Source organism: Pleurodeles waltl, chromosome 11, assembly GCF_031143425.1.
Source record: "Pleurodeles waltl isolate 20211129_DDA chromosome 11, aPleWal1.hap1.20221129, whole genome shotgun sequence".
NCBI lineage: Eukaryota > Metazoa > Chordata > Amphibia > Caudata > Salamandridae > Pleurodeles > Pleurodeles waltl.
In genome coordinates this window covers 909107384-909122133 of record NC_090450.1, presented here as the reverse complement: position 1 = coordinate 909122133, position 14750 = coordinate 909107384, and the positions used below count along the sequence as shown (strand labels likewise).

General features: G+C 44.8%; 1 protein-coding gene across 5 annotated transcripts in view; it reads left to right on the top strand.

Moving 5' to 3' along the window:
• TCTN1 (tectonic family member 1) overlaps positions 1–14750 on the top strand; it is a 275107-nt gene that overhangs the window by 194255 nt on the left and 66102 nt on the right. For 4 of the 5 annotated variants that reach the window (XM_069214866.1, XM_069214868.1, XM_069214870.1 and 1 more), the window contains exon 9: positions 9019–9144. The exons of the other annotated variant lie outside the window; for it this stretch is intronic. In XM_069214866.1, coding sequence (XP_069070967.1) covers positions 9019–9144 — 126 coding nt within the window. The remainder of the gene's footprint in view (positions 1–9018; positions 9145–14750) is intronic. 5 annotated transcript variants of the gene reach the window in all.

The window sequence follows — 14750 nt, the reverse complement described above, 5'->3', positions numbered from 1 at the left end:
CATCAAAACCACCTGACGTTTCAAGTGGCATTTACAAGCACAAGTAGGTGATTATTGTATCTCTTGAACTCTTTGATAGTGTAATAGCACTGTAGAACACAGGTACCCATTATTATATATATATGTTCGATGGCATGTGTAGCTGCAGATACACATGCTGTGCATATAATTCTGCTATCTAGTGTTGGGTTCGGAGTGTTACAAGTTGTTTTTCTTCAAAGAAGTGTTTTCGAGTCACGGGATCGAGTGACTCCTCCTCTTCAGTTCCATTGCACATGGGCATCGACTCCATGTTATATTGTTTTCTTTCCGCCGTCTGATTCGGACGTGTTTCCTTTCGCTCCGAAAGTTCGATTCGGAAAACTTTGAAAACGCTTTTTTTTTGTTGGTATTGTATCAATCGGGTGTACATCTTCTATCGACACATCGGTACCGTCGGGAAAGACATCTCTACTCCCCCTTCGGGGCGCACGCACCCAACTCGGGCCTGTTCGGGCCGACCGCGTGGAAGCCTCATGGATCAGACTCCATTCCGATTCTGTCCTCGTGCCACACGAAATTCCCTTATACAGACCAACACCTCGTCTGTAATCTTCCCCAGATCATTGGGAAGAAAATTGCGAGGCCTGCAGATCCTTCAGATCTAAAAAGACACTTCGAGACAGAAGAGCACGAAGGCTCGAGATGGCGTCCAAAAGCTCCAAACATCTCGACATCGAAGAGGATGAGATCATGCAGACAGCAGTCTCCGTTCGAATTCCGACTCCGACTAGGAATCTGAGGAAGACAGACCGGTCACGGCCGGACAACACGTGAGTACGCCTGCCCCTGTACCATCACAAAGACCGAAATATAAGCCTTGGGGACACCACTACCGGAAGGCCATGGCTCAACCCGAAAAAAGACAACTAGTGACCAAACTGCCAGTTCAGCACCTAAAAAGGCCACTCCTCCAAAACCATCAGAGTGCACGAAAGGCTCTGTATCCGACTCGAGGAAACACCGTTTTTCAGAGTCGAAAATTCAGAAATCCCTTTCCGAGCCGAGAACATCCACTACACCATCTTTTTCGATACCGAAAAAGCCGACTTCGGAGCCGAAAAGAGCATGGACTTTCTAAGACACTCAAAGAAAGCCATAAAACCTCTGAAGAGGACTCTCAAGTACAGCCAATACTTGAAGTAATGGACGAAAGGCAAGCCAGGATTCATATCCACAAAGAAACCGGCAGAATCCTAACAGCACCTCTTCTAAAACCGAGGAGGAAATTAGCCTTTCAAGAGGAATTGGACACTACACAGCCTCCAGCTAAAGTGCCAAAGCCAAAGGAGAGACCACCACCTCCTCAATTTTCTCCTCCTCATTCTCCACACCTGCATATCTCTCCTCCTACCAGTCCTACACCTATGCAGTCACCATCACATTCATTTAACTGGCAACAAGACAATGTAGACCCATGGGATCTTTATGGTCCAGATCCCATTCCCAACATCGACCCAGACTGCTATCCCTCTAAGCCTTCACCACCTGAGGATAGTATAGGGTACAATCAAGTTTTAGCTATGGCTGCAGCGAACCGTTGGAGGACGATTTTTTGTTTAATACACTCTCCTCCACACATTGACCATACCAGTCGCTCCCTATGCTCCCCGGCATGCTAAAACACGCTGATCAAATATTTAGCGAGCCAGTTAAAACAAGGATAATTACTCCCAGGATAGAGAAGAAATACAAGCCACCTCCCTCTGATCCTGTCTACATAACTCAACAACTCCCTCCAGACTCATTAGTAGTAAACGCTGCCAGAAAGAGAGCAAACTCACAGTCATCAGGTGATGCACGCCCACCAGACAAAGCGAGTAGGAAATCTGATGCTGCAGGGAAGAGAGTTGCATCCCAGGCAGCCAATCAATGGAGGATAGCCAACTCACAGGCGTTGTTGGCTAGATACGACAGGGCCCATTGGGATGAGATGCAAGACATAATTCAGCATCTCCCCAAGTAACATCAAAAAAGGCCACAGCAAATAGTGTAGGACGGACAAGCCAGCACCAATAATCAGATTAGGTCTGCTCTAGGCGCAGCAGACACAGCTGCCAGGAGTGTCAACACTGCTGTAACAATAAGAAGGCATGCATGGCTCAGGTCCTCCGGTTTCAAACCCGAAATCCAACAAGCGGTGTTGAATATGCCGTTCAAATGAAAAACAACTTTTCGGCCCAGAAGTGGACACTGCAATTACAAAATTGTGTAAGGATTCAAACACCGCAAAAGCTATGGATGCACTATACACCATACAGCGGATCCTTTCGGAAACCTCAGTTTAGAGGTGGATTTAGAGCTCAAACAGCAGAGGCATCCACATCGCAGGCAAAACCAGCCTACCAACCTCCATACCAATGAGGTGGTTTTAAGGGCACATATAGAGGACAGTATCCCAGAAGTAGAGGGAAATATCAAACCTCTAAACAAACCTCACATCACACTAAACAGTGACTTGTTTCATCCCCTTCCACTCCACACCTCCCCTGTGGGAGGAAGACTACAAAAGTTCCACACCAATTGGCAAAATATTACCACAGACAATTGGGTACTATCAATTATCCGCAATGGTTATTGCCTAGAATTGATACAAACTCCCCCCAATCATTCCACCAAAACCACACAAATTATCCACAGAACACATCAGTCTGTTACAGGAAGAAGTCAAATCTCTATTACTCAAACAAGCAATAGAACCCGTGCCACAAAATCAAGTAGGGATGGGAGTTTACTCACTATACTTCCTGATTCCCGAAAAGGATGGCACCCTAAGACCAATATTAGATCTCAACACCCTCAACCTTTACATCCTGTCAGAACACTTTCACATGGTAACTTTCCAGGATGTTATCCCACTACTTCAAAAACACAATTTCATGGCAACATTAGACCGCAAGGATGCGTATTTTCATATACCCATCCATCCGGCGCACAGAAAATATCTCAGGTTTGTCATTCAAGGAAAGCTCTAGCAGTTAAAAGCGTTACCCTTCGGAATAACAACAGCTCCAAGGGTATTCACAAAGTGCCTAGCGGTTGTCAAGCCTACCTAAGAAGACAACATATACATGTCTTTCCATATCTAGACGATTGGCTAATAAAATCAAACAGTCATACGCAGTGTCAAAACCATGCGCATTACGTAACACAAACCCTGCACCCGCTAGGGTTCTCAATAAATTACCAAAAGTCACAACTACAACCTGCGCAAATACAACAGTATTTAGGTGCAGTACTAAATACTCGACAAGCGATAGCAAGTCCAAATATGCAAAGAATACAAGCATTCCAAAATATAATTGCACAGATACAGACAGGTCAACAGTACACTGTCAGATTTGTCATGAAAATGTTAGGGATGATGGCATCATGTATTGCAATTGTTCCACATGCAAGACTAAACATGCAGCCCTTACACAAGTGCCTTGCACAACAATGGTCACAGGCACACGGTCAGCTTCAAGATCTAGTGTTGATAGACCGCCAAACATACTTGTCACTTCAGTGGTGGAATTCCACAAACCAAAACAAAGGGCGGACATTTCAAAACCCTGTGCCTCAGACCATAATTACAACAGATGCATCAATGATTGGCTGGGGAGTTCACCTCAACAATCACAACATCCAAGGACAATGGGATGCCCAACACAAACAGCTACACATAAATCACTTAGAGTTGTTAGATGTCTTCCTAGCACTCAAAGCTTTTCAGCCTCTTCAAAACAGACAACATGACCACCATGTATTATCTAAACAAGGAAGGAGGGACACATTCATCCCAACTCTCCCTCCTAGCTAAAAAAAAATTGGAAATGCTCAATACACAACCAAATTCACCTAGTAGCACAATACATTCCAGGGATACACAACCAACTCGCAGATGTTCTCAGCAGAAATCATCAACAAACACACCAGTGGGACATTCACCCTCAAGTAGTTCAAAAATACTTTCAACAATTGGGAACACCAAACATAGAGCTGTTCGCCACAAGCGAAAACGCAAGATACCAAAACTTTGCATCCATACACCCACATCCCCTATCCAAGGGCAATACTCTATGGATCAATTGGTCAGAGATATTTGCTTACACTTTTGCCCCTCTCCCACTCATCCCATTTGTAGTCAACAAATTGCATCAAAACACACTCAATATTATACTCATAGCACCGATGTGGACCCGTCAATTGTGGTACACAACATTATTAGACCTATCAGTAGTACCACACTCCAAACTCCCAAACAGACCAGACCTGTTGACACAAAACAAAGGGCAGATCAGACACCCAAATCCCAACACACTCAATCTGGTGATTTGGCTCCTGAGGTAATAGAACTTGGTTATTAACAACTACCATCAGAATGTATGGACGTGATTATGCAAGCAAGAAAACCCACTACTAGATAGTGCTATGCTAGCAAATGTAAAATATTTGTATATTACTGTCAATCTAAACAGATTGCCCCTCTTACAGCATCAATACAAGATATTGTATGCTATTTACTTCATTTACAAAAATCAAATTTAGCATTCTCTTCCATAAAAATGCATCTTACTGCAATTTCAGCACATTTACAAAATATAAAGCACCTCTTTATTTAGAGTTCCTGTTATTAAAGCCTTCATGGAAGGCTTAAAACGCATCATTCCACCCAGGACACCTCCAGTTCCTTCTTGGAATTTAAACATAGTGCTTATGCGACTTATGGGCCCACCATTTGAACCTATATACTCATATCAAATGCAATTCTTAACATGGAAGGTTGCCGTCCTTGTCGCAATTACATCATTGCAAAGAGTCAGTGAAATTCAAGCTTTCACTATTGAAGAACCGTTCATACAAGTACACAAACATAAAGTTGAACTAACCCCAAATTTCTTCCAAAAGTAGTATCACCTTTTCATATCAAACGGTGGAACTGCCAGTCTTCTTCCCACAGCCAGATTCTGTGGCAGAAAGAGCTCTACATACATTAGACATTAAAATATCACTAATGCACTATAAAGATAGAACAAAACCACTCAGAAAAACTAAACAGCTGTTTGTAGCCGTTCAAAAACCTCATACAGGTAACCCCATTTCAAAACCAGTATTAGCAAGATGGATAGTAAGATGCATCCAAACATGCTACGTTAAAGCCAAAAGGCAACTCTTAGTTACTCCTAAAGCACATTCCACAAGGAAGAAAGGTGCTACAATGGCTTTTTTAGGAAATATACCAGTGGCTGAAATATGTAAAGCAGCTTTTTGGTCAACACCACATACATTCACTAAACACTATTATGTAGATGTTTTAGCAACACAGCAAGTCACAGTAGGCCAAGCTGTACTCAGAACATTATTTCAACTCCTACAGGCTAACCACCGCTTTTATGGGACAACTAACTGCTTTGTGGTCTGCAGCTACACATGCCATTGAACGGAAAATGTCACTTACCCAGTGTACATCTGTTCATGGCATGTTCTGCTGTAGATTCACATGCACCCTCCCACCTCCTCGGCAGCCTGTAGTTGTTTAAGTTAACACCATTTGCTCATATGTAGATATATATATATTTAACATTCCATTAGCATGGACATATCTTTACTTTATACTCTATCACTCCTACCTTACCCTCTGCAGGAAAACAATCTAACATGGAGTTGATACCCATGCGCAATGGAACCGAAGAGGAGGAGTCACTCGATCCCGTGACTCGAAAACACTTCTTAGAAGAAAAACAACTTGTAACACTCCGAGCCCAACACTAGATGGCAGAAGTATGTGCACAGCATGGGAATCTGCAGCGGAACATGCCACGAACAGATGTACACTGGGTAAGTGACATTTTCCATATATATCATTATCTATCTATCTGTAGATATATATTTATTACCTGCTGGCGTTGCCAGTTATAGTTAGGAACATGTCTCCGTAGGAAAAGCGTTTTTGACTTGCCTATATCTTTGACACCATTTGGCAAATCTTCACGAAATTTTCCAAATAAAAGTGTGCCAGTGATTCTTGTTCACAATGGGAAGTGTCTGGGTGAGCCGTCAAGGGGGAGCTGAGAACATGTGTTTCCCATGTTAATTCCCATAGGAGGTTTGAACACGACTACAGCCCGAACCGCTGGGCGGTATTATAATAAATTTGGCAAAAAGGTAGCTTTTGGTGTGCAGATTATGCTTTTTAATATTTGGTATACACCCATTCAGAAGTTTAAGAGAAATTAAAGGAAATTCAAATTTGTATATCTAGGGCCGCGGATCCTCCCCAATGACTTTTTGAATAATAAGAGCTTGTGCAGGGATCTGCAGAGCTCTGATTGGCTGTCAGCACTTCAACTAGGAAGTGTTGCCAGCCATCTTGGGACCAGGCTTCAGCAGAGTCCCTAAAAAAATGAGAGGCCAGGGTAAGGACACCCTGACCCCTTGGCTCTGATGCTGGTATCCCAGAGGAACCCCACTGTTGCAAAAAAAATCACTTAAAAAAAAAGATTTTGCTGTGAATTTGCAGCACAAATTTTAAAAAAGAACAAGCATGGTCTCCTGTGCTTGTTTTAATAAAGCCCCTGGGTGGGCCAGGTGCCAGGGGCATGTAAAAAAATAAATAAAGGAGGAGGTGCACAGGCCCTCCTCCTGGGCCTATTTATGCCCTGGGGACTGCCACCACCCTGGGGCTTTAATTCAATAGCATGTGGGGCGCGCTGCCCCCCACGCCCTGGTGACCACCACCTCTCTGGGGCAATATATTGTGAGTAAGGAGGGGCCGCACAGCCCCCCGCAGCCCTGGGGACCGCCACCTCCCCTGGGGCAGAAAGAAAATAATTAAGGGGGTCTGTTGCAGACCTCAGGACAAGGGGACCACCATCTCCCCAGGGCAATTAATTGAAAGTAAGGGGTCCACTGTGCAACCCCCCTCCCCCGCAGCTCCAGGGGCTGCTAGCTCCCTGGAGCTGAGTAATAAATGTATGTGGAGGGGCCTGCGGAGCCCCCCAAACCCACCCCATGGCAGAAGGAAAATGATTAAGGGGGTCTGTTGCGGACCTCCTCAGCCCCAAGAACTGCCACCTCCCCGGGCTATTGATTTAAATTAAAGGGGGCCACGTGCTCCCCCGCTGCCCTGGGGGCCAGCACCTCCCCGGGGCTGAATTGAAATAATGAAGGGGGTCCTCTGCGCTCCCCCCTTCCCCCCCAGCTGGAGACCACCACCTTCAAGGGACAAATTCAAATATTGGAGGGGGACTGCGAGGCCACCCTAGAGGAGCCAATTATGCCCCTGGGGACCCCCATCTCCTCCCCCGGGGAGCCTGCTGCTATGTCCCAGGGTGCCCATCCCCTAGATTAACTGTTTGCTATGACGTAGCTGGATCTTTGACAGCTCCTGCCAAGTCAGAGCAAACACACTATGGTTCCAGCAAGCGAGATCTGTCAAACACCTCTAACTTTCTGGAAGTGGAGGTTTCCTCTGTTTACCTACCTGCAGACATCCGAGCAGGGAAACAGAGGAAACTATTGCTCTCACATACAGGAAGCTGCATGTTTAGCAGCTCCATCTCTGTGACAGCAGTGCTGGCTCCCGCAGGAGGCAGAGAGCTGGTTGGGACTGCAGGGCCTTGAGGCTCCCCCCGCGGTCCCCAATGATGGTGGCTGGGTACCCTGGGGGCACCCAGGTGACATGGCCAGGCTCTTGGGACGGTGCAGCCCCCCTCCTCCATTTAATGAAGGCTGGGGGCCGAGATCGTCCCGGGAAGGGGTGGGTAAAGTGCTCCAGTTAGATAGACATATTGCTTAAAACTGTGGACCCTTGTAGGATAAATAAGCAGGTGAGCTTCTGTTTGGCCATGATGCTCATTTCACAGAAATGAAACCTCAACAGGAAGCACTTACAAATATAAATGTACCAGGTGCCCCAGTTGACGCGCCACCTCTGGAACGGACAAGTGATCCTAACTCCTTGGCTGGACGAAGGCAATGTAAATGTGTTTACTCCAAGATTCCATACTGAAAAACGATCTTAAATTCTTCATGGAGGTGAATGCATCTTTCATCTGTTGGAGCACAGTCTGCACAATCAGATACTCACACGCCCACTCTCACACCCACATAGACCCTTTCACACCCATTCTCATGCCCAGACAGACGCTCACAGCCACTCTCACACCCAGAGACACCCTCGCACACATATTCTCACACCCAGAAAGACATGCCCTGCAGCCAACTGCTGCTGTGCACACCCAAAGGCCGTGCTCAGCGTGGGGTTGAGTGGTTAGAGGGGTGGCTACAGGGTTAGCCGCGGGCCAGGCCCTACGGCCAACTCCCACGTGCATGGACGAATGCCGTGGGCGGTGGTGGTTGGATTGACATATAGTAATAAAAATGTCTTTATGTTTAAAAAAAACATAGAAATTTGTTGAAAAAAACAAAGGTTAGAGGGACATTATAGTTAGAAAATAGAATTAAAAAACCTTAGAAATTCCATATAAAAAACAAATGTTACAGGGACGTTATTGTTAGGTTCTTAATTCACTCGCACAAAACCAGAGAAATTCATCAGTTATCGTGAGTTATTTCAAGTAACTATTACGCGAGGCCTAAGGTAACTATAATTTACGCTCTCACCATGCATTATTACCCCAGATATTACAGCACTCATGACAACTTTTGTAACATAAATATATCAATGAAACATTAGAAGTCAAATTATTGAAGAAAAAACTGTGCATGGCGGGGGCGCGAGTGTGCATGTGTGTTCAGATATGTAGTATGTAGAAATGTGGATCAATCCTCAAAGAAATATCCCTCAGTCAGGCTAGCAATTCTGGCAGACTTCCATGCTGTAGTGCAATCTTAAAGTAACTAGAATATTTTGGAATGCCATCTATGGTATCATGTGGAATGCTCAGGCTCGCATATTTTTCTTGTTAATTCTTAAGATGAATTGTCACTGCTAAATTCTCCTTTGATTTTTTTTTTTTTTTTATTTTGTTCCAGGTGATGTACTTTATCACATACTCAGTGGGAGGACTAATAAAGAATGCATCTGTTTCGTTTGTCCTTGGAGCTATTAACAGAACTATGGTTCCAGTGCAGCAAGACTTTAAAATCCGTTTCAGCCAGGTAACTTCTTAAGAGGGTAGTAACTCTGTATTTTAAAAGAATGACAAGACCCCACCAGTCTGCATTATGCAGGACAGTTTGATATTGACAGGGCATGCAGATGGATATTTCCAAGCTCACAACAGCACTACGCATCAGAACACAACATACAGTAACCTACAACACAACGTACTGCACCAGAACTTACATTACACATCAGCACAGTTCAGATATAACACTAATAGGCTCCTATTGCAACCAATGGCGGTCGTAAACCACAACCACCTTGCACAATTTAGGTTTATAGTCAATTTTGTTTTCTAGTCCTCTGGTATTTGCGCATTAGCTCATTGAAATTGAAAGCTTCACCAACTCATTTACACTATTCTCAACAACCCATCACAAGCTGAATCAGACTTTGGCCTGCAATAGAACCCTCAAAATGTTTGGAATGTTACCCCGACTAACTAAAGTTTGTCTGTACCATAACTACAGCACGTTGAGAATGATAGAAATGTTCATACATTATTGCCTATCTTACATCTACATCCACCAAATGAACTGTTTCATAAACCATTGAGTGATTTACCCCAGGCACCGATTGATTCCCATTCAGTAATTAATAGGAATCCCGGGAGCCAGATACAGAACTTGTTAATGCTTGTTAGTTCAAAATGTGCCCTAATAGAGTTACAGGATAAAAAAACCCAAAATAATTGCATTTCCAGGAAAACTGTGATATTGTTTCCAACTTCCAATATAGTATCTGTTACCCCGTTTGAGTATAAGGTATTTTTCTCAGTGTAAAAGAGTGTGAGGATGAACATGCATTGCATGTGTGACAACTCTAGACATGCTTCACATAATCCACATATGTCAATCAGGTAAAATTGGATCTTTGAGTTATTTTGAACAGTTTCATCATCTTCTTATGCAATTTTATTTACCCTACTTTGTATCCGCTCATTGGTGTGTCTTAGGTGTGACCCGAGGGAGCAGTTTCTGTTTGTGACCCTCACTGCCCTTGCTACCCCTAACGTTGGGGCATAAAGGTTGTGGTTTGAACGGAAACTAATCAGTGCTTCAAGAATCTTGTTATATGTTAATCGCTTCATCTCCTTGCTCTTCCATTAGCGACTCAACAGTACATAGGAGGTTTTTCAGGTGGAATGGAAGGACAAGGTGTCCAACAAGTGATTTCATCAGTGGTCAAAGACAGCACAAGGTCCCGTACCACATCTCCCACCATTTTGTGGATTAACATCCATGTATTTGCTGTTTACTTCACTTACTCTCTCTTTTTTCCAGCAGCTTTATTTGTCTGCACCAGCACATTTAGGGTTCTCCATCATAGACAATTCTTTGATACACATAGTCTCAACCTTCATACTAGAACCAGGAACGTTCTTCCAAGGAAAACATTATTTTTCCAAAATGTTTCTTAGAAGACAAATACCTATTGAAAAGGCAAAGTTTTAGAGATTTTTTAAATTGAAAGTAAAAAACAATTAAATTCAGAATGTGACACAATGAACATACGAAAGAGATCTTTCATTATCATTTTACAATGGAAAAATAAGACTTGAAATGACATAAGATAATGAGAGCATTTATGGGTTTTGTTTCCAAACATATGGGTCAAGGATTCCATGAATACTCTTTTTTGCTTTCATGCAACAAATATCGAGGCATTTGTCATGCATCACTCAACTTCTTTAGCCATCCATTATACTGTCAGACACTTTGGGGGTCATTATGACCCTGGCAGAAGGTGGAGAAGCGGCGGTAAGACCGCCAACAGGTTGGCGGTCTTTTTTTTTGTATTATGACCATGGCGGTTACCGTCATGGTCATCCGCTGGTTCTCCGTTCCGCCCGCCAGGGCGGAGATGACCACCGGGCTGGAGACCTGGGTCTCCAGCCCGGCGGCCGTCACTATACTGCTGGTGGTATTTTGACCCGGCTTACCGCTGTGGATTTCCTGCGGTTGGAACCGCCATGAAATCCATGGCGGTAAGCACTATCGGTGCCAGGGAATTCCTTCCCTGGAACTGATAGGGGTCTCCCCCACCCGACTCCCTCCCCTACACCGCCCACCACCCCTGCCACCCCCCAAAGGTGGCAGGGCCCCCCTCCCCACCCTGACCCCCAACATCACAGAACTCACACACACACATGACACGCACGCCGGCACCACCAACACACACACGCACACACACCGACATACATGCCTACATCCACACACACAGTCAGACACGCACACACAAACATACACGCACACATCCATGCAGACATACCCACAGACATACACGCACTCATTCCCAAAACATGCAACACCCCCGCAAGCATACACGCACTCACACCCCCTCTACATACACAGACGCACACCCCCATGCACCCACACAACACCCCTCTCCCCTAACGGAAGATCGACTTACCTGTTCCGTCGATCCTCCGGGAGGGGACGGGAGCCATGGGGGTTGCTCGGCTGACACCACACCGCCAACAGAACACCGCCACGTCGAATAACAGGACGTGATTCAGTGGGCGGTGTTCTGTTGGCGTGGCGGTGAAGGTGGAGCAACCTCCACTTCCCCGCCGCCCGCCAGTATGGCTGTTGGCGGCTCTCCGTCAGAAAAAGGACGGAGAGCAGCCAACAGTCATAATACGCCGAGCGGCAAACCGCCACTACTGGTGGTCTTCCGCACAGCGGTCCCTAGGCGGTCTCGTAAAAAGACCGCCGAGGTTGTATTGACCACCTTTATCATCAACTCAGTAGAAGTTCAGAAGTGTTAGACACTTTTTCATCAACTAGGTAGAATGTTTATACTTAGCAGCGTCTTTGTCCCTGCCTAGTCTGTCCTCATCATGCTGGCACTTTTGAATATGTGTCTCATTTGTGGTGATATGAAATCATGGAAAGGCCAACATACCATTTGTCTTGTTTGTCTTTCTGATTCTCAAGCCATAGAGAAGTATAGCAATTGGCTGGAAATGCTGTGCAGGAGAAGGTAAGAACTGCAGCAACATGTTTGCAGACCACATTGGAGCATTTGTGGGCATGCAAGTCTCTTCTTTAGGAAGTACTGTTGTTCTCTTTCATGGCAACACTGAAGCAGGAGAGCCAGGCAACCCATGCCCCTTTTGCAGACCTCATTAAGATTTTCAGGGTCTCTGAGCTGTCACAACTGTTCCTGGTCATACTCGAGATTGAGAACCTGTACTGGCAGCTTTTTTGATTTTGAGGCATCATTCATTACCTAGATCTCACTCTGCTTTACGAGCAGGAATCAGAGCTGACTCACTAGTCAGAGCCGGAGGAGTGCCTTGTCACACGCATTTTCAGTGAGGGAAGAATGAGATCACAAATCAAGATAATTCCTGATAAAGCAAATACACTGAGATATATTGTACGCACTACACTTATAAATCTTTCCCAGGAATAGTGACAGCCCTCCTTTAACTGGCATAATTGTTGATCTCATTTCTAGAAACCATCCCATCTAGGATGGATGACCTAGTTTCTTTTGTGGAATCTATTATTCTAATGGGTTTGTGAGGAAGCTAAATATTGAAGCTACAGTGCCTTCAATTCTAGCCTCGATCGTTATATAAACTCTTCTTACCAGGGATCCAGCAAGATTTTTTGTACCTTTTGTTTTCTTATTGGTGAAACAGACAATGATAACTGTTGTTTCAGCAATTGCCACTGCATTCTACAAGCTTCATCAGGCGAATTAGTAAAAAGTTCCTGTTCAGGAACAATTTACTAAGAACTCACCTTCCACCAGACTCCATTGTAGTCTATGGTGTGAAAAAGAAGTTTTGTTTATCGACTTCCCACTCCTTTGATTAAACAGAATAAACAGTAAGACTCAAGTGAAAGGTTTTTCAACCTTATGCCTGTATGCTAAAAACTGTCAGTTCCACAGCCTCGCTGGACAGATTGGCTTGGGAGATAGGTTCTGGTCCCGGTCCTCTGGAGGTCCGGAAGTCCAAAAATGTTTTAACTCCCAACTTTTCAGAGTTGTTAAGAGAAGTATAATTTGACGCAGCCAAGGGTCTTAGAACTTCAACATTAGCACTTGGCTTTGGGGTCAGCACTTACTCCAGTAGAGGTCATCAAAAAGGTCCAGTTGCCAGTGGTCAGCTGGGCACTTCAGTGAATAGGCTTCTTGTAGCTTGTTGTGCCCCTATGGCCACACAGGACATCAGCCAACTGACCCCGGGAGTCTACTTCTTTGTCCTGGGTATAAGTCCAGCCCTTTGGGGGCCATATTATACGTACTGGGCACTTTACCTGTTTGTGCCATGGTGCACCATTCAAAAGGTGCACGGTGCGCAAACAGGAAAAGTGTGTTGTCCCTAGGGCAGCTCAGAACTTGCGGTACCCTAGGGGCACCACATTCAGGGGAAGTACTGAGCAGCAGCTCCAAAGCCGCTCCATGTTTCACTGTGCAGACAGCACCCACCTGCACTTTGTGTTGTGTTGGAGGGCCCACGCTTAGTCTCCATTTTTGATTTTCTTTTGAACTTGAGATCATTTTCCAATGGTAACTTTTACATGTTTTTTAACTTGCCAAGCCAGCAGCTGCAAAACTTTAATAACACCATAATAAACTCTTTCTATTATGGTTTTGTTGTAAAAAGGGGTGGGGCCATGGGCATGACCGGGACCTAGGGGGAGCCTCGGGACAGCCGGCCAGACACACATGCACAGTAGGTTCTCTCCAACCTGACGCTGTGTTGCCGGGTTGGGGGCAGCAGACAGAGACTTCTACTCTGCCTCGGAGCGCCCAGCCAGGTTGCCCCGTCCAATCTTAATGCTGCTTTCTTGCTGCCAGCAGCATTAGGATTGGCCCAGGACAAGCTTGGGAGCCTGTGCCTGCAACTTCTGACAGCTGGAGGAGCGGCTAGGAGCTGCGAGAAAGGTAAGGTTTTTTTTTTCTCTCAATTTTATATTTTTTCATCGCCACACACTGCCCGACCCTTTTCCCTCCCATGAGCTGCGACTGAACATATGGCACACACATTTATTCTTGATAGGCATTGTCCCAATGTAGTCTGCACATTTAGGGTGGTACAATCAGAACACAATGCCCTTCTTTTGTTTTTCTGTGCTCATCCGAGAACACTCTTACTCCAGACAAACCAACAAAGCTGTTCTGCACCTCTGCCACAATACCATAGGGATAGAGTTTTATTGTATAAACAACATCCATGATGGGCTCGGTGAGAGGATCACTTCATGCTGAGGTTATCATGGAATGATTATGACTGAGATGCAGCTCTGCTGTCTCCGACCTTCATCCTAAGAAGGAAGATCGCCTTCACACTTAGACAGGTGTATTTGTGAATGCATTGAGACTGGCTTCCTGACACTGAATACCAGACATGTCTAGCAGATGGGGCTTCCGCTATGCTCTCTTTAGTGGATCAGTATTAGTTACAGATGGGAGTAACCTTGGTAACAATTAACTTTGTTGAATGATTTGTATTTTTCACCATTCTAATAATGCTAATTATACCAATGTGTCTCATATGCTTAATAATCGCAGCTCATGTTTTTATTACAAGAATAAGATTTCTTCAATAAATGTTTGAAAATATGTTCTCTATTCTTTTCTT